We start from the raw sequence: 20,461 nt of genomic DNA on the forward strand, positions 1-20,461 counted from the left end.
TGATGTCACAACTCGCTGACATCACACTGACATCACTTCCTGTACAGAAGGAAGGTCACAGAAGGAAGGTCACTCAAGCGACAAGGTTTTTCAGGGTAAATGCGACCTACGGTCGCAATAAAGCCACATATTAATAGCCTAATCGCGGTGAGGAATATGTTTTGACACCTATATAATTCGTACAGTCGTTAAATGCCACGTCGCATGACATGTGGATCTTCACATTCTGTATCATGTGTCATAATTGCACTCGTGTTCAGGAACAAAGACAAATTAATTCAGAGGAGTTCCATGTTCGTAACGCAAAGATTGTACAGCATGATGATGACACCTCGTCTCATAAAGGTCGTAAAAATGTCATTAACCCATTTAGAAGAATGGGTACACATTTTGTGTATCATAATTTTATGCTTTAACTATGGAAAAATAGCAGATATACAAGCTCTAACTGTGAAAATTAGAATTTTGACCCGATTCTATAAGTGTCTTTTGAGGTTTTTTGAAAAAACAGTGTTTCTATGTCAGCAATCTGGCCAGCCATCGTCAAAGAAAAGGTCCTTTTCACTTAAATGGAGTCTGTTCTTGAGAGACTACTATGTCAGAGGTTCTCAAACCTTTTCATGTGAAGGACCCCCAAAATGATATTTATTTGGCCACGGATCCGCATCTCAAAATATTTAGTTCCAGGGACCACCCAGAATCAAAATTTGAGTTACAAACGTTCGCTTTGAAAATACATATATTCAAAGATGTGCACACGTACATTTTCATGACTTTTTTCAAAAATAGCAGATCTACAAGCTCGCAGCGCGGCACTCGGCGCCGCGCTGTGAGCTTGTATATCTGCTATTTTTTTACTGGTTAAAGCAGTCAATAATTCTAGGCCTAAATGGGTTAAAACTTTTCCCTCTCATTGGCAATGTTATACATACTGTGTAATGCTCCATGATATTTCAAAAGGCCACGACAACGTGAAGAAACGGACAGGAGTGAACCATGGCTAGGAGGCAGTGAATCCTGTTCCGCGCTCCCTCCCGAGAGCGCTATGAGAGTTGATATTTATGCACTCCTTTAGTCCTAACTCACCAACACGCCAGACTTTTACAAGACACTCCAGAATTCAGGGTGCACCCGAGGTGAGAACGGTGAAGGTTTTAGAAGAGGCAGCCTGTCGGTTTTTCATGGGAGTGCGTCCTCCTCGCCCACACCACCCAGAATTTGTTTCACGCTTTCGTGTTAAACTTTCTTTTTTTTTTTACAGTTTTTTGCCAGGTTTTCACATCCATTAAAAGGTACAGGGGCTTAGTTCGCCCGCAGCAGAGAACAAGACCTCTTGGTTTCCGTAAATCCTCAAATAATGTTTTCTCTCAGCTCTCTCCATTTAGAGCAATACTCCATTTAGAACAAAAGCCAATTAATCTGGCAGTATTGTTTTTTTCCTTTTCCCCCTAACTTCCCACTGATCTGTACGTCTCTCTTGGTTCACTCGCTAGTTCTCTCCAGCTGGGGACTTGATCTTTGAGGTGTACCTGGAGAAGAGGACGCCGGAGAACTGCTGTTTAATCAAGGTAAGATGCGCCTGTACTGTAGGCAAGGTGCGTTTATTTTTGAAAAGTCGTGAAAATGTGTGCAAATCTTTGAATATATGTATTTATAAGCGAGCATTTGTAACTCAAATTTTGTTCCGGGGGGTCCCGGGAACTAAATATTTTGAGATGGGGGTCCATGGCCAAATATGTATCATTTTGTCAGGTCCTTCACATGAAAAGGTTTGAACACCACTGACATAGAAACATAGGTTTTTCAAAAAAACTTAGAAGGATTTGAAATATTCAAATACTTTTTCATGATTTTTCAAAAATAGCAGATCTACAAGCTGGCAGTGCGACACTCGGTGCCACGCTGTGAGCTTGTAGATCTGCTATTTTTCAATAGTTAAAAGTACTCAGGGCCCAGAATTTGGAGCGACACCCCTAACTGTAGGTGTGTGTGGGGGAGCGCACTGCACCGTCTATAGGTGCCCGAGAGTGCGCGTGCGCGCCTGCATCCGTAACTTGCGTGGGTGCGTGGTGTGTGTGTGTGTGTGTGCGTGCAGCCAGGCTTTCCCTTGGGGTCTGCCTGGGCGTAAAGGTGAAATGAGAGAGACGGAGCTAGCGGAGGAGACGAGAGTGCGGAGAGCAGGAGCGAGGGAGGAGGGGGAGAGGGAGAAAAAGAGAGAGAGGGAGGGATGGAGGGAGTATACGTGGAACGAGAGGTGGAGAGGTTGATAGAATAGGGCCGAGACATTGGTGGTTAAACCTGATGGGATTACCGCCACTAAAATAAATCAAAAGCGAGCTAATCAAAGAAATGTCTGATTTAATTGTGTGAGTAATTGCATTTTACAAGGCACACTGGCAGCTGTAGGTAATAGACTTCTTTCCCAGGTTTTGTAGCGGTGGTACAATTGGAAGGGGGTTAAAGAGGACTGCTCAGCAACACAGTTTGACATTAATACTCTGTTCTCTCTCTCTCTCTCTCTCTCTCTCTCTCTCTCTCTCTCTCTCTCTCTCTCTCTCTCTCTCTGGAGTCAGACGGCACATTTACTTGCTCCAGGGCGTTTCGGCCATACGTAAGAACTGCATAGGGCAGGGGTCTTCAACGTTTTCCAGGCCAAGGACCCCTTAGTTGAGAGAGAGATGAAGCAGGGACCCTCACGACCTTTTCATAGATTCCATATAGTTTCATTGTTTGACAGCGCAATCGTCAGTGTATTTTGGATTCATGTCAATGTGTGTTTTCAGATATTAACCACTTGAGCCGTCAATACTTAATAAAGTTGACCTTTCACTCTGTACTTAGTCTGCTATTTTTCCCCGCTACACCAAACCTCTTTGCCAAAAATAGCCGATCTACAAGCTCAGAACGCCTCGCAGCGCGAGGCGTTGTGAGCTTGTAGATCGGCTATTTTTGGCTAAAGTTCTCAGAATAAGGACACTAGGGTTCACGTGGTTAAAGTAAAAAAGGAGAACAAAGTTTTGGAGGACCCCTATAGTAACTATGAGGACCCCCTAGGGGTCCCGGACCCCCCTGTTGAAGAAAAGGGAAGTTGCCAGTCTTCTAGTGTCTACATTTGTGTCATCTATTGTGTTTTCATTTGTCTTTCTTTTTCTTTTCTTTCTTTTCAGTTGTCTCCGAGTATGCGGTCCAACGAACTTGCCGAAAGTGCGCTGAGCATAAGGAACATCGCCATCGACGCTGACAACTTATGGACAACATTTGAGGTCATCGAGAATGGAGAGCTAGGTCTGTGCAATTGCGTGTGTGTGGCGAGCATACAGTTTATTTAATGAGGCGTTCCAAAGACCATTTAAAGAGGATTGTTACAGTCGGGTGAGTTTGCCCACTGACGAGAGGTCAGCCCATTTACCCACTTTAGGCAGTTCCCTAGTCTTTTACAGGAGGTCCGGAACCCCTAGTGGGTCCTCCGGGTTAATACAGGGGGGGCGACAAATATCTTTTTTTACATTAACTACTTGAACTCTTAAATCCCTATTCTGGCCGACCTACAAGCTTACAATGTGTCTAAGTTGTGAGCTTGTAGATCAGCTATGTCAGGCGAAGATGGTTGTAGAGGGGGAAAACAACAATCTTTAAGTTTACTAAGTATATGCACATTAACACAGATCCAACATATTAACTGAAAAAGCTATTGAAAAATATTCATGAAAGTTTCTGCAAATCTTTGAATATATGTATTTTTAAAGCGAACATTTGTAACTCAAATCTCTGCTTCTGTGGGTTCCTAGAATTAGATATTTTGAGATTGAGGTCTGTGGCCAAATACATATAATTTTGGGGGTCCTTGACATGAAAAGGTTTGAGCACCACTGACATAGAAACATAGTTTTTTTTTCCAGAAACCTGTTGAAGTAAGCGGTAGCACCAGTCACTTCACATGGGTGTGATTTTTTGTATTTATTTCATTGTATATTGATCAGAGCATTTGACTACAAATGCATCATACTTTTTTTTTCTTTTCTTTTTTACCATTTGATATGGGGCCAAAAGATAAATAAAGATACAATAAGTTACATTATACATTGTGCAAGTCCATTCAAGGTGGGCAAGGAAGTCTAGACTATGGCCAGACCACTGAAAGATATTTTAGGCGAAAACCCAGTTGAATTTGAGTGTTCCTGAGCTGGCCATCAAAGACATCAAATATCCAAACTAGTAATGCATAAACTTTGGGGTTGGGCTCACAAAACCCTGAGTAGACGTTAAAATGACCCCCACATGTTTGAAAGTGAAATATCCCTTTAAAAGAGGGGTCTTCAATGCTTTCAGGCCAAGGACCCCTTAGTTGAGAGAGATGAAGCAGGGACCCCCATTACCTTATCATAAATTCCATATAGTTTCATTGTTTGGCAGCACAATCGTCAGTGTATTTTGGATTCATGTCAATTTGTGTTTTCAGATATTTAACCACTTGAATATTTTTGCCTAAAGTTCTCAGAATATGGACGGGGAAAAAAAAGAAGAAAAAAGTTTCTATCACTCAAAGATTTGGAGGACCCCGTGTAGTAACTCTGAGGACCCCCTGTTGCAGACCCATGCTTTAAAGTAAACTATAAAGGCACCTGCACTGTGGAGGCTACACTTGCCCTCTCTCTCTCCCTCTCTCACGCCCTGGAGCTCGTTCTAGTCGAATCCTTTTTTTGCTCTCCGAAAAAAATGTGCGCTGCCTTCCATGTCCAATTAGTGATTGATGATTCACGCATCACATTTTAAACGGCCATTCTCATTCAGAGCATATTGGCGAAGGACCACCACGCTGCCTACACGATCAGCAGATTACGCTATCTCCCTAATGAGCCGGTGTCCGTGAAACGCTGGAAGAACACTGGAAGAAATTAGCACCGGGCCGGCGTCGGACAATTTGATGATATGCAACATTATTAATTAATATCTCCCTCATCATCGTATGTCATAAATTTACCTTCATGTCTTCATGGCGGACAGCATGAGAATGCCGCCCCGGCCTGCGAGTCCAAATTAACCCATTTAGGCCTAGGATTATTGAATGCTTTAACCAGTGAAAAATAGCAGATATACAAGCTCACAGCGCGGCACGAGTGCCGCGCTGCGAGCTTGTAGATCTGCTATTTTTGAAAAAGTTGTGAAAAATGTGTGCAAATCTTTGAATGTATGTATTTTCAAAGCGAACGCTTGTAACTCAAATTTTGCTTCTGGGTGGTCCCTGGAACTAGATATTTTGAGATGAGGGTCCGTGGCCAAATACATATCATTTTGGGGGTCCTTCACATGAAAAGGTTTGAGAACCACTGACATAATAGTCTCTCAAGACTGAGCTCCAGTTAAGTGAAAAGGACCTTTTCTTTGACGATGGCTATAGCCAGATTGCTGACATAGAAACATAGGTTTTTCAAAAAATCTTATAAGGATTCAAAAGACACTTATAGAATCGGGTAAAAATTCTAATTTTCACGATTTTTCAAAAATAGCAGATCTACAAGCTTGCAGCGCGGCACTCGGTGCCGCGCTGTGAGCTTGTATATCTGCTATTTTTCAATAGTTAAAGCAAAAAATAATGATACGCAATATTGTGTACCCATTCTAAATAGGTTAACATGCGGGGTTGTGTCTACTTTGCCAGTAGACACAACCCCCCCCCTCCTCCCCTCCCCTCCCCTCCTCCCTGCCTCCTCCCCCCCACACACACCCCCCCGCTTCATTTGATCACTCTGTGGGAAGCGTCAAATCGACAGAAGTCCAAAGTGATAGCCGGGGCGCCGAGTTGCTAAGCTGTCGGGTCCCCCGTGCACCCCCTCTCTTCAGTTCACTGAGAGTTTACACACACACACACACACACACACACACACACACACACACACACACACACACACACACACACACACACCACACACTTTAATGTTTATACCCCCACACTCGCAAAGTTACAGAGGACAGGGCGTCCTCTTCTGAAAAACAAAAAGGTGCGTTGAATACTGAATAATATATATATATTCACAAACGCTCCGGCATTATTTCCGGGGTGCACACACAGACACTGGTGGTGTGTTTTGCCGCGGAGTAAACAGTCGAGCTATTTTGAAGGTGTCGCGCTGGCTGCCGTGACAGGTTTTGCTAAGAAAAGCCATAGAGGAGGAAGGGGAAAAAGGGGGAGTTCGTTAGGCATTTTTTGGAGGATAGCTATAGATAAGCAACTGTTCCACGGGGCCATAGGCATGAAAGGGGGAAGCCAATATTTGTAGGGGAACGGAGCTAATTCCATTCCACTGTTGAATAGCTTACGCCTTCTTTTTTTTTCTCTCGGATATGAAAAATTACGGAGTGTAGAGAGTCAGAGGGAGGGTGGGGAAGGAGGCATGAAGTGATTTTATTTATTTATTTATTTATTAATCTCCCTGATAGCGTGTACCCCTACTCGCCAATTAGGACGAGATAATAGGTCTATTTTGCACATGAGTGTTTTTTTCTAATCACGTTCAGATTTGCTGGGGATAATTGCACATTTTGAACCTCCACAGCTATGACAGTTGGGGGAGAACAACAACGTACTTGTAATGGGTTTTCTGATATAATTTCCTGATGGCATTTTAGACAATTATAATCCAATGACTTGGGAGATGGAAAAAAAACGAAGAAGAAGAAAGATTAGCTTTTTTTGTTTGTTGCCATGCAGCTCCACGAGGCGATGCGGTGAAGGGCACACTTAAACTGGTGGTCAAGATTAGCTTTTCTTTTTTCTTTTCTGTTTGTCTAGCATTATGTTCGGTTCAATGTGGGTGTGGGCAGGGACGTGCAGAGAATGTTAGAGAGGCAGGGGCTGAAAATTCCAAAAGGGCCTTTTGGTGGAAATATCGAAAATAGCAGACCTCCAAGCTCACGTTGTGAGCTTGGAGGTCGGCTATTTTTGGTGCTTGATACCACACTGGCATAGAGCATGGAGAGAGGGCAATTCTTTAAAGAGAGTTTGGACAAGGCAATTCACTTGAATGCTGCCTTCAGGTATAGCACGGAAAGAGGGCATTTGCATTTCTTTCACCATACTAAAAACTGCATTCATGGTCTGGAGAGGGCACTTTTTTTACAGAAGGATTAAAGGGCAGGGGCTCAAGCCCCCTGTGATGTGGGGTCCTCCCTATGTTCCCAAGGTTCTATGTTTCCAGGTTAGGTTTAGGGTTAGGGTTAGGGTTAGGGGTAGGGTTAGGGTTAGGGTTAGGGTTAGGGTAAGGGTTAGGGTTAGGGTTAGGGTAGGGTTAGGGTTAGGGTTAGGTTTAGGTTAGGGTTAGGATTAGGTGGTAAATGGGGAATATAGAACCCTGGGAACATAGAACCTTGGGAACATAGGTACGGTCCCTGTGATGTCTATAGCGCATTTTCCACAGGCCCAACACCACACCACTCCACATCATACCGCCCACTTGTGTCAGGTTTTCCACTACAAGGAACTGGGTAGAGTGGTGTGAAAGGGGTACAAAACGAGGTACTAAAACAGCTCCACTTTGAGTGGGTCCGGGCTAGGCCAAGTGAGGCCAAATCAGTGACGTATATACACGCTGCTGATACTGATTGGTCAGTCTCACGGCTGAGCTGTGTCTTTCAACACAACAACTTGAGACAGATTTTCGTATGCAGTCACGGCTGCAAATCAAATATAAAAGCAAAGCCTGTTTGTTTTATATATCTGTTTATAAAGAGGTCGATTAGGCAGAATTGTGTTCCCCAGACCTGCAGTGAGATACCACGAAGCACCAAGAACATATTAACCAACACAAACAGTGGACATAGGCTATATCTATCGTCGCGAGTCGCTATAATCAACGGCCAATGTGTCGGCAATCCGTTATTTTATATAGATCTCAGTGAGATGTCTCCTGTTTGTATTTGTAACTGCATGTGTTGAATGGGGAAAATAATCTACAGTAGCCTATATGTACTGTACTGTAGCTGCGCTAGCATGTATGCTAGCGCAACTAGCCTCTACTCTTCTTTGTGTAGTTTGGCCAATAAAGTTATTATTTGACTATGTTCACCCGACGTTAGTCGTCGCTATAGTTGTAAAGACTCGATGAAGACCTGTGTGAGTGTGTGGCATCTAAAACATTGTCCACCACATCTCTAAAAATAATTAGCGCAAGTTAGCGTCTCCGTTGTGTTTACAGAGAAAGATCCTATCCGAGTATCCGTATGTTGAAAGGGGTGTCGATTTCTTTCGGGAGCGGAAGGGAGTAGGGGCGGAGGAGAGGAGGGGCGGGGGGGGGGATACTGTAGTGGAAAACCTACATATAAAAATGTGGTGCGGTGTCGTGCCGTGTCGTGTAGTGTCGGGCTAAAAACTGGTATGGAAAATGGGCTTATGTGTGCACGTGCCTGGGTGTGGGGGTTATACAGTATGATTCTTTCTTTTAGTCCTATTCCCAGGTTTATGTTGTTTCTCCTCACCTGGCCACCATTGTTGCTTTTCAATGGCCATAGTGATTCTTGTCATCTCTGCGTCTATAGCATCTAACCGGGGAGCCATTCACACCTGGGAGGCCTGCAGGTGAATGCAGTGCACAGCTAGAAAACATTGTGTAGGCAATGGGTCGCACACAGTTACAAGAGTTGGTTTCCGTTGTCTTTATTGCATCCTTACATTAAGAACATCTTTACATGCTTCAGTGTTCACTGACAGAAGTCATATAGCACAGCGCCCACGCACTGTAGTTGAGAACCGCTGCTCTTGTCCTCTCAACAGAACGGCCGTTGCACCACAAAGAGAACATCCTGGAGCAGGTGCTGGAGTGGAGCTCCCTAGACGACCCTGGGTCAGCCTTCCTCGTCATCAAGACGTTTGAAAGGACCAAAATGGTGGCGGGTGATAAAGGTACGGCATGCATTAGACTAGATAGTGCTACCTACGACAGCAGTAGGTGTACTGTATACACCTACTGCTGTATAAAATGGCATGAATATCGACGTGTTAATATTGACAACAGAGCGTGCAAGTACTGCGTTCGTTGCCGTCTGTTTCCCGCTGTTTGTTTCTGGCCGACAGTACAAAGGCAGGGCCTTTAGCCAATGAGACATACCCAGCACTGTGCGCAGTACCGAGCGCAGTACACAACGCCTCGCACCGCGAGGCGTTGTGTGCTTGTAGATCGGCTGTTTTCACTAGTTTAATACATTTTTTAAATGATAAATACAAAACAAACGGTTTTGGACATACAAGGTTTCCACCCGACAACGACGAAATATAACCCACTGGCTTGACACTGGGAAATTCATTTAATGTATAATATACAGTAAATTGTGATGTCAAGTGAAGCATGACCAATCCAAAATATCTGGCCTTACAACCAAGATAACTTCTGTTGAAAGGTGAACAAAAAACAGGTTCACTTTAGCTGGCATAAAGGTTCTCAGACCTAGAAGTTACATACTATAGCAACAGCGCTAATTAAATTCAACACCTCATTCTTACAACCTTTATTATATAACGAATAGAAGGAGACGAATTGGAAACCACCGCTTCCCATCAAATTATTGGTTTAGGAGTGCGACAAAAACAAAAAAATCACACCCAGTGTGAAGTGAGCGGTGGTCGTGCTTGCATAACATCTTCAGACTAGGATTTGAGTCTAGGATGTACAGGATATGCTACACACACAAATTTTACTATAGCAAAACGCTGAGGAAAAAGGCTACGGACACACGCACAGCCACTTATAGGAGCGGATATATGCATCAATTTAATTCTCCATGGGGTGAGTAAGAAAAAGAAAAAAAGTCATTTTGGGGGTGAACTATCCCTTTAACTGCTGACTTGTACCCAACTCGAGAGCACAAAGACAGTCACACTTGTCTCCGATATGTTGCGTAGGTAGAAAGTATGTTTATACTGTTCTGTCAGTCAGGGGCGTCACAAGGGGTAGGAAAGTGGGACTGAGTTACTAGGGCCCAAGGTGTTGGAGGGGCCTTAATTATTGTATACTTAAGCTATTGAAAAATAGCAGATATACAAGCTCACAGCGCGGCACCGGGTGTCGCGCTGCAGATCTGCTATTTTTGAAAAGTCGTGAAAATGTGTGCAAATCTTTGAATATATGTATTTTTTAAGCAAACATTTGTAACTCAAATTTTGCTTCTGGGGGGTCCCTGGAACTAAATATTTTGAGATGGGGGGTCCGTGGCCAAATACATACCATTTTGGGGGTCCTGCACATGAAAAGGTTTGAGCTCCACTGACATCGAAACATAGATTTTTCAAAAAAAGATTTTCATGATTTTTCAAAAATAGCAGATCTACAAGCTCGCAGCGCGGCACTCGGTGCCGCGCTGTGAGCTTGTATATCTGCTGTTTTTCAATAGTTAAAGCACAGGGGCCCCCGCAGTGAATCCCTGTACCCGGGGCCCAGAATTTGGTGCGACACCCATGCTGTCAGTGTAGATAGAACGTTTGTATTATTGTCTGAACTGCGTAGTTTCTTCTTCTTTTTTTTTTTACCTCAGACCGAATGCAGTTCATGAAAGGAGACCATTTGAAGTTCAAGGACGGCTCCTCAAAGCTGCTGTCGGGCCATAAATTCCAGGACAAATACGTTGTGCTGCGTGCCGACAAGCTGCTGCTGTACAGAGACTACAAGGTGGGTGCATGGCAGCGGTGGAAAATGGACTCAAATGTTTTACTTAACCCGTTTAGGTCCTAGAATTATTGACTGCTTTAACTGTTGAAAAATAGCAGATATACAAGCTCACAGCGCGGCACCGAGTGCCGCGCTGCGAGCTTGTAGATCTGCTATTTTTGAAAAAGTTGTGAAAATGTGTGCAAATCTTTGAATATATTCAAAGATTTGCAATCAATATGTATTTTCAAAGCGAACGTTTGTAACTCAAATTTTGCTTCTGGGGGGGTCCCTGGAACTAGATATTTTGAGATGGGGGTCTGTGGCCAAATACATAATCATTTTGGGGGTCCTTCACGTGAAAAAGTTTGAGAACCACTGACATAGTAGTCTCTCAAGAACAGACTAACTGAGCTCCATTTAAGTGAAAAGGACCTTTTCTTTGACGATGGCTGGCCAGATTGCTGACATGGAAACATAGGTTTTTCCAAAAATCAAAAAAGGATTCAAAAGACACTTAAAGAATCGGGTCAAAATTCTAATTCTCAAGATTTTTCAAAAATAGCAGATCTACAAGCTCGCAGTGCCGTGCTTGTGAGCTTGTATATCTGCTATTTTTCAATAGTTAAAGCATAAAATAATGATACACAAAATGTGTACCCGCTCTAAATGGGTTAACTAAAAGTCTCAATACTGCAATATCTAACTATTAATTTAGCGAATGTCTGTCTGTCCAGTGTCCACTGTCCGTCTGACTGTCCGTCTGCATGCTGACATCACTGATACTAAACAGTGTCGCTACCATGGTAACAGTCGCATGCTGAAACAATGTCCAAATTTGGAGATGAGCATGCTGACGTCACTGATACTAAACAGTGTTGCCACCATGGTAACAGCTGCATGATGAAACAATGCCCAAATTTGGAGATGATCATGCTAACATCACTGATACTAAACATTGTCGCCACCATGGCTGTCTGTCTGCATACTGACGTCATACTCTGAGGTCATAGTACTGACATCACAGTCACTGCCTAGAACTGGAGGATTGATTTTGGGCTTTGTATTGTAAAGTACAACTTGATGACATCACACCATTGTACTTTACAATACAAACCCCTTTGCTACTGTCCACCAGGGCTCGAGACTAAGGGAATCCCGACGTCCCACGGACGCAAAAATGTATATTTGGGACGCAAATTAATCTCCCCTGGGACGCAGACGGGACGTAGAGGATTTTTTTGAGCCAATGGCGCATAGGCCTATCAATGTCACTGCTCAAACCACAGTGTGCAAACTCGCAGCATGAGACTCACAGAAAATGAATATGATGTAAACAGAATGTTTAAGAAGTTACCACAGGCAGTGCTGATCATCCTTTTCAGGTAGAACTTAGTTGCTAAAATGCTGCGCTATTTGAAGAGATTAACCAGTAGAATGAGGCAGAGAACAGACTGTCAATCTGGGTTAGTGGAAAATAGCCGATCTACAAGCTGTGGCTGAAAGATAAATCTTAGCATCCCCGCCCCCTGCTTCGCTACATAAAGAGTAACGTTATATGATTTGGATTGTGATTATTAATGAAAAATGTCAAACGGAACGCGATGTCAACGCACCAAGCACAGACACATAGCCTACGTTTAGTGAGCAACACGAGCAGTTGTTTGAATATAGGAGTAGGACACATTGTAATTAAATCAACGGTTTGTTTAACTTTTGTCATCTCTATAAACCTATAGCCTATATTCCAAAATACAAGACGTTATGTTCGTCTAATCAACTTCATCACAACCAGCCGTGCAAGCTGGCATTCATTTCACAGAGTTCCCGTGCTGTGTGCGGCTTATTTTCTCCAATAATCGTCTCTTATTTAACTCTCAAAAACAACCAGTCCGCTCATAATAAATAACTCCATTTCGGCTACAGTTCATCTGAACCGCTTGCTGTGAAGCACAACGGACCCAAAAAGCAGACTGCACGCGTCTCCACTCGATCAAGCATGGCACTGGTTATATCTTTCAGTACGACTGTGTTGTGCAGTGCGGTGAGCATATAGACGATCTAAAAGCCCTCAAAGCCCCGAGGATGCGTCTAGTTGTAGGCTTGTAGATTAACGCGCAACACGTTCGTACGGACAAAGTACAAACCCAGTTTTACCGTAATTCCTCCAACAGTCGTGCATGACTGGTTCTTTAGTTTACCGTATATGACAATCACACCAGCAAACTGGCTGAGGTAAGATTTTTAGCCACAAGCCACAAATGAGAAATGACAGTATACAAATAGAAAGGATTGTAAAGCCAATTTCACCAGCAACAATATAATAACAACAATAATAAATATTATTATAAGGGTAATACTAATAGACCTGCATAATCTATTATTATTATTTTTTTTTTTTGGGACGGATTACATTCATTTGGGGACGGTTCAATTTGTATTTTGGGACGGTCCCGGGACGTAGGTGAAAAAGGTTAGTCTGGAGCCCTGCTGTCCACCACTGTTAATCATCTTCTGCTGTGAACACATTCCAATTTCCACGTGTCAATTTCCCACGCCAACACAAAGTTGGAACTCTGGCACACACACACACACACACACACACACACACACACACACACACACACACACACACACACACACACACACACACACACACACACACACACACACACACAGAGCATCCCAGAAAGCTGGAGTGGAGGACTGTCAGGCCTGGTGGGAAGTAAAAGTGCATTTACTCAAGTACTGTACTGTACTTAAAAGTTTGAGTTACTTTGACTGTACTTGAGTATTTGCATTTTTCATTACTTTATCCTCCACTATATCACAGATGCTTGTAGTTTTTACACCACTACTAGAACATTTTCAGATGTGTAATTTTAATACAAAACCCCAATTTCAAAACTACCTGATCTACAAGCTCAATGTGTCACTCCGAGCAGAATGTTATCGATTTTTACGGGACACATTTCTAAATCTCAAACTTTTTGTTTAAAGAGTACTCTTTTTTTTTTGTACATTTTGATGTCAATACTTAAAGGACAACTTCATATAATGAAGTTCATATAATTGGTTCTCACCAATGTTCATAGTCTACTCGGTCTTTGTCTCATAGGAGGGCTGTGGGCAGTTCAGAAATCCATCTATCAGTGTCATCATCGATGGGGAATACAAGCTAATAGAAACTGTAGGCTTTCTATTCCTTTACAATGTTATAATGGAAGCCATTGTTCACGCGATAATAATACAAAGAATACATACATTTTTGTTAAAAAAAAAATCGATGATGACACTAGCAGACTGAACTCCCCACAGCCCCTCCTATGAGACACGATTTGTATCCTGGAAAATTAGTGAGGACCAATTATATGAAGATGAAAAGTGCTGAAGTCGTCCTTTAAACCAGGGGTTTTCAAAGTGGGTGACGGGGCACCCTGGGGTGCCGCGATGGCAGTCCAGGGGTGCCGCGAGATCATTTGATTATTTTAAATGTATTTGGACATTTACAAATATATTTAGTATCATTTTAAACTTGAAGCACAAAGTTATTTTCTGTCAGTTCTAACCAAAATGGCTTTATCTTTTTCTCCTTGCACATATAATCGCTAAAATATCCTATATTAATATAAGGTGGGAGTGAAAATTAGGAATATAATAATGTAGGGGTGCCTCGGATGAAAAAAATATTCATAGGGGTGCCCCGAGCCAAAAAAGTTTGGGAACCCCTGCTTTAAACACTCTGAATGCAGGACTGTTACTCGTAACGGGCTAGTTCTACCTTGTTGCATCGCTAGCCTTTTACTTTTTAGAAAAATCTCCCACCACTGCCTCTGCGTGAGAACGGGAGCCAGCCAGCCCTGGCTGGCAGGGACCAACATCCCAGGCTTCCCTGGAGGGCGCTTCATCTCAGCACATCGCTCCAGCGGAGACATGGGATTCGTAAAAAAAAAAAAAAGAAAAAAAAAAAAAAGAAGGAGTGTGAAGATGTGTTAATAATTCATGGAGGCGGAGGAGTCAGGGTGGTTGGAGCCGGAGGAAGGGAGGAGGGAGGCTGCAGAAAGCAGAAGGAATGGAGGCATAGGTGGGGGGGGGCACGATGCATTGAATGAAAGCTGCTCTTTGCCTTAACCAAATTAGGCCTAGGATTATTGAATGCTTTAACTATTGAAAAATAGCAGATATACAAGCTCACAGCGCGGCACCGAGTGCCGCGCTGCGAGCTTGTAGATCTGCTATTTTTGAAAAAGTCGTGAAAATGAAGTGCAACTCTTTGAATATATGTGTTTTTAAAGCGAACGTTTGTAACTCAAATTTTGCTTCTGGGTGGTCCCTGGAACTAAATATTTTGAGATGGGGGGGGGGGGGGGGGGGGGGGGGGGGGGGGGTCCCCGGCCAAATTCATATCATTTTGGGGGTCCTTCACATGAAAAGGTTTGAGAACCACTGACATAGTAGTCTCTCAAGAACAGACTAACTGAGCTCCAGTTGAGTGAAAAGGACCTTTTCTTTGACGATGGCTGGCCAGATTGCTGACATAAAAACATAGGTTTTTCTAAAAAACCTTAGAAGGATTCAAAAGACACTTATAGAATCCGGTCAAAATTCTAATTTTCACGTTTAAAAAAAAATAGCAGATCTACAAGCTCGCAGCGCGCGCTGTGAGCTTGTATATCTGCTATTTTTCAATAGTTAAAGCATAAAATAATGATACACAATAATGTGTACCCGTTCTGAATGGGTTTAATTAGCGTTAATAGCAGGTTGCTCAGGAATGTGGCTAATTACCGCACGGCAAGTGTGGAAATTACCAGTGTCGCAGAAATTTTAATTGATCTAGCAGGGCATTTGAATTTTAAATGTCGACTCTGCTCCGTGCGGGACTTTCATGCCTGTCTGCCTCAGGTGAAGGTGTGGACTGTGACGAGTTAAGTGTCAGACAACATCCATTCTTGGCTGTTTGATTCATGTGCATGGGAGATCATTAAATGTGTTGTAGGGGAGAGCGGGGTAAACTGAGACACCGGGTAAACTGAGACGCTCCATTTATCTTGGCAATGGAACACATTTGTGGCCATGTGACCATTATATTTTCAAGCCCCTTGAATTTCCCACTTGTCATGAAAAGAGAGACCTGATAGTGCTGTAGAAAACATGCTTTTTTCACAAAAATGTGTTTTTTGCATGTAAAAGTAAATTTTCTTGCTGTCAACATAATCAGCTGTTGTGTCAAAGCAAATTGATGCAGGGAGAACATTTTATATCATACATGTTGATGAACTACCAACTTATAAATCCATGTGATAGATGCTAGCTGAAGATTACCCTGAATTGATAAAAATATCCCTTTTCCCAAAATGTGGCTGTGGGGTAAAGTGAGACAATTGCTTCGGGGTAAAGTGAGACTATCCTTAACATGAAAGACAGGGAGAAAGCTGTAAAAACCTAATTAAAGGGTGTACCAAACTAGTCTCAATTGATTCTTATGTATTTTCCCCTGTAGAATCCATTTTTGATATATATTTCTTTGTATTGTGCATAATTAATGAGATAATTAGCATATTTGACTAAATATGCGAATTATTTCATTAGTTATGCACAATACAACAATATACTTTGCAGAAATAGATTCTACAGGAAGAATTACATAAGGATCAACTGAGGAAAGTTTGGTAAACCCTTCTATACATTTTTTATAGGGTTTTTAGTTTTTTCCTTCTGCCCATGTGTCACATTATTTGACACATGGGTGGAAATGACAGGACAAAGCCTATTAAAAGAATGTCTGCTATGTACATTTTTGTATTGCGCATATTTAACCCGGTTAACCGGGTTTTTGTGTTTTTATGGTAGTTTTAAAGTGAAAAAAGTGAGTGGATCACTTTACCCCGTTGATTTCTCTGGTCTGTCTCAGTTTACCCCGGTCCTGGGGTAAACTGAGACACAAGACCACTTTTTTTAAAACAATCATATTTTCTCTGCCTTTTGTCTTGAATATGTTCTGATAACTTCCATTGTTAGGAAACATCCCAAATTACTGGGAAATGTGTATATTTTTACTGATATATCTTTTAGTTCGCCTCTAGGGGAGAAAATGTAAAAAGTGTCTCAGTTTACCCCGCTCTCCCCCTATAGAGTTATTTTTGTTGTTGTTAAATAAGTGTTAAGTAGATCTAATTTCTGATAGTACTCATTGAGTGTTGGTTTCTTGGTTCAGTAACACAAGTCTCTCCGGCACTTTAGTAATCAGGACGAGATATATATATATATATATATCTTTTTTTCTTAATTTTTATCTCACGATTTTGTAACCCATTTTCACCCAGTGCCAATTGTCTATGTAATCCTGGGCTCTGCTCTCCCTCTGCCGCGCCTGGGGAGACAACGGACTGACCTCATGCTTCCTTCTATGCATCCAAGTTGCTTCTTTTCACCTGACAGGGGGGATGTCCCTGGTTTGGACGTAGCGCGTGGAAGGAACACATTATTCCAACCAGTTCCTTTACCCTCCATCAGGCGCCCCGGCTGGCCAGGGGGAGGCATTATTGAGACCAGGATTACTGCATGTTTTTGTGAGGGTATCAACCCTAGGAGACACAGGGAGAACATGCAAACTCCACACAGAAAGGCCCTAGGGTGTGGGCGCTGATGACGCGGAGGGAGGAACACGCCCCCAGTGCCCACAGCGTCCCCTGGCGGGAATCGAACCCAGGACCTTCTAGCTGTGAGGCGAAGCGCTAACCACTGTGCCACCGTGCCCCCCTCGAGATACCAATTGTATCCAACTAGAGGTTCGGGCCGACCCTCACACCTACGCCGCGCAGCCAATCCCACCGATATGTCTGAGTCATAGGTGCCGTTCACACAAGCCCGTTTTCTAGAGAAAGCGTCAAAATGAAATGTCAGATATACAGGTATATGCCGTCCGTTTAGATGACAATGACATTTTTCGGGGGTTGAAAACGCATCAAAGTGAAACCACCTTCCAGAGTGTAAATCTTTGAAGACGCTCCGCCTCGCGTCTCCATGCGAACAGGAAAAAAACGCAGGAAACGACAAAAAGTGTGATGTCATGGCTTACGTGTTATAGCCGAGCCACGCTGCAATTAGCCCTTCACTATGCCCCTCCCAGCCTTGGCAAGCAGGAAGTTTTTCTAAGCTAGCATTGGACAAAAGTGGCAAGCAGGAAGTTATTCTAAGCTAGCATTGGACAAAAGCCTGCTTGCCTTGGCAAGCAGGAAGTTATTCTAAGCTAGCATTGGACAAAAGCTTATTGGGAGGGGCATAGTGAAGGGCTAATTGTGAATGTAAACAAGGAAGTACAACTACTCCTGCAAGGAAGTATACCGGTGTAGATAGGGTTTAAGTGGTTATGGTTTAGGCCAGGGGTCTTCAACGTTTTCAGGCCAGGGACCCCCAAACTGATGGGGAGATGGAGCAGGGACCTACCCCCACCCTACCTCGTAGGGTGGGGGTGGGGCTACAACATATATTGTATCTTTATGTGTAAAATTGTGTTTCACGTGTATAAACATAGTATGTTATTGTGTATATTCATGCTTTTATTTTAAACATGCATGTACAAGTGGCCGTACCCCTGCCATTTATAAACATAGGCTACCTTATTAACTGAGAACCAATGTCAATACTATCAATCTGTCACTAACAATCATGTATACAAGCTATTCAAAAGAGGCAGAATCATATTTGTTTTAATAAAGACAAATTACATTGTGTCTTTCTTTCTTAAAATAAAACATACACAAATATATTAAACTAGAAGCAGTGCTCTTCCGAGCACAGGTCTCCACCAGGCCACACAAATCGGCCTGTTATAGCGCCACCATGAGGCTGATTTAAAAAATGTGGGGCAGAGGTTCTGAATTAGCATCCAGGGAGTGTGTGTGCTCAGTTTGGCAGCGATCGGGCCAACGGTGCCGGAGATTAGCTGGTAACAACCAGGCCACACAAATCGGCCTGTTATAGCGCCACCATGAGGCTGATTTGAAAAATGTGGGGCAGAGGTTCTAGATTGGCATCCAGGGAGTGTGTGTGCTCAGTTTGGCAGCGATCGGGCCAACGGTGACTGAGATTAGCTGCTCACAAACTGCGAGGACGCACGGACGCACGGACGGACGGACGGACGGACGGAGGGGAAAACATACTCTCCCTCAGCCTTCAGCTGGTGGAGACAAAAATATATCTTTTTTCCTCCCAACAATTTCGGGGACAGGCAACTTTAGGCATATAAATGTGAATATTTTCGTGCCATGTTGTGACTTTGCCGCCAGTTTATAATGTATTATTTTTTGTGGTTATCAATTTGGAAGCAATCCACATTCTTTTGGAAATTATCTGTGTTTTTTTTTTTTTTTTTTTGTTTGTTTGTTTGTTTAGAGCACTAAACCAGAGAGAGAGCTCCCACTCATGTCTGTGAAGTGCTACCTTGGCCTGAGGAAAAAACTCAAGCCACCAAACAGGTAAACAACATTCATCATTTTGTACAACATTATAAAACATTTTCTTTTTTTCTCCGGGAATGTGACTGTGAATTCATATAAAGGGTGAGAGTGAAATTAATGTCTGTGTGTTATTAAGATGAATTAATAATTATTTCGCATTAGCGCCTGTCTGTTTGCGTGCGCTGCCGTCCGCACACTGTGTGCATGCTAGTGTGCCCCCCCCTGCAAGATATATAGCTTTTTCTTGCCGCGTCAAACTTTAGCTGACAGCGTTGGCTACCCGAAAACACTCATGACCCCCTCTTTATTTTTCACTGTAATGGAATTGATTAACCCATTTAGGCCTAAAATTATTGGATGCTTTAACTATAAAAAAAAAATAGCAGATGTACAAGCTCACAGCGCGGCACCAAGTGCCGCGCTGCGAGCTTGTAGATCTGCTATTTTTGAAAAAGTCGTGAAAATGTGTGCAAATCTTATTATGTATATGAATATATGTATTTTCAAAGTGAACGTTTGTAACTCAAATTTTGCTTCTGGGTGGTCCCTGGAACTAAATATTTTGAGATGGGGGTCCGTGGCCAAATTCATATCATCTTGGGGGTCCTTCACATGAAAAGGTTTGAGAACCACTGACATAGTAGTCTCTCAAGAACAGACTAACTGAGCTCCAGACAGTTAAGTGAAAAGGACCTTTTCTTTGACGGTGGCTTGCCAGATTGCTGACATAGAAACATAGGTTTTTAAAAAAAATCTTTGAAGGATTCAAAAGACACTTATAGAATCGGGTCAAAATTCTATTTTTCACGATTCTTTCAAAAATAGCAGATCTACAAGCTCGCAGCGCGGCACTCGGTGCCGCGCTGTGAGCTTGTATATCTGCTATTTTTCAATAGTTAAAGCATAAAATAATGATACACAATATGTGTACCCCGTTCTAAATGGGTTAAATGGAATAGCATTTTAACAAATACAAATTACCAGCCCCTCCCCCGTCCCCCCACCCTTTCCACAAATAGGAAAACGCCGCCGCCACTTTACTTTATTTTAATGATGTCGTATTATTGTAATTTATGACTTGTGTCAGGCCCACAGCGTGTCCTGTTGGCGATACAAAGGGACGGGGAAGAAGTTTCAAGGAGCAAAACCCTGTGTTTCACATTACCCAATTATCATTCCTCATAATTTTCACCGTGTCGGAATTAGAGTCTAGGGGAAGCGTGAAAAATGAGCCCGGACAACCAATCGGCGGTATTAGCCGGTCCTTCGGGGAAGAAACGAGAGAGAGAGGGGGAGAGAGGAGGGGGGGGGAGACCAGGGGCGTCGATTGGGTATGGCAGGGGTATGCAGCTGAAGATACACTGA

At 42.9% G+C, this 20,461-nt stretch overlaps 1 protein-coding gene across 1 annotated transcript in view; it reads left to right on the plus strand.

Annotated features, from left to right (window-relative positions):
* arap2 (ArfGAP with RhoGAP domain, ankyrin repeat and PH domain 2) overlaps positions 1-20,461 on the plus strand; it is a gene marked incomplete at both ends in the record, with an annotated part of 239,703 nt that overhangs the window by 207,807 nt on the left and 11,435 nt on the right. The window contains 5 exon segments of the mRNA XM_080741531.1: positions 1,494-1,568; positions 3,168-3,285; positions 8,768-8,896; positions 10,522-10,655; positions 19,032-19,114. Of these exon segments, the coding sequence (XP_080597657.1) occupies positions 1,494-1,568; positions 3,168-3,285; positions 8,768-8,896; positions 10,522-10,655; positions 19,032-19,114 (539 nt within the window).

This window comes from Nannobrachium achirus (assembly GCF_963921795.1).
Source record: "Nannobrachium achirus genome assembly, chromosome: 14".
Lineage (NCBI taxonomy): Eukaryota > Metazoa > Chordata > Actinopteri > Myctophiformes > Myctophidae > Nannobrachium > Nannobrachium achirus.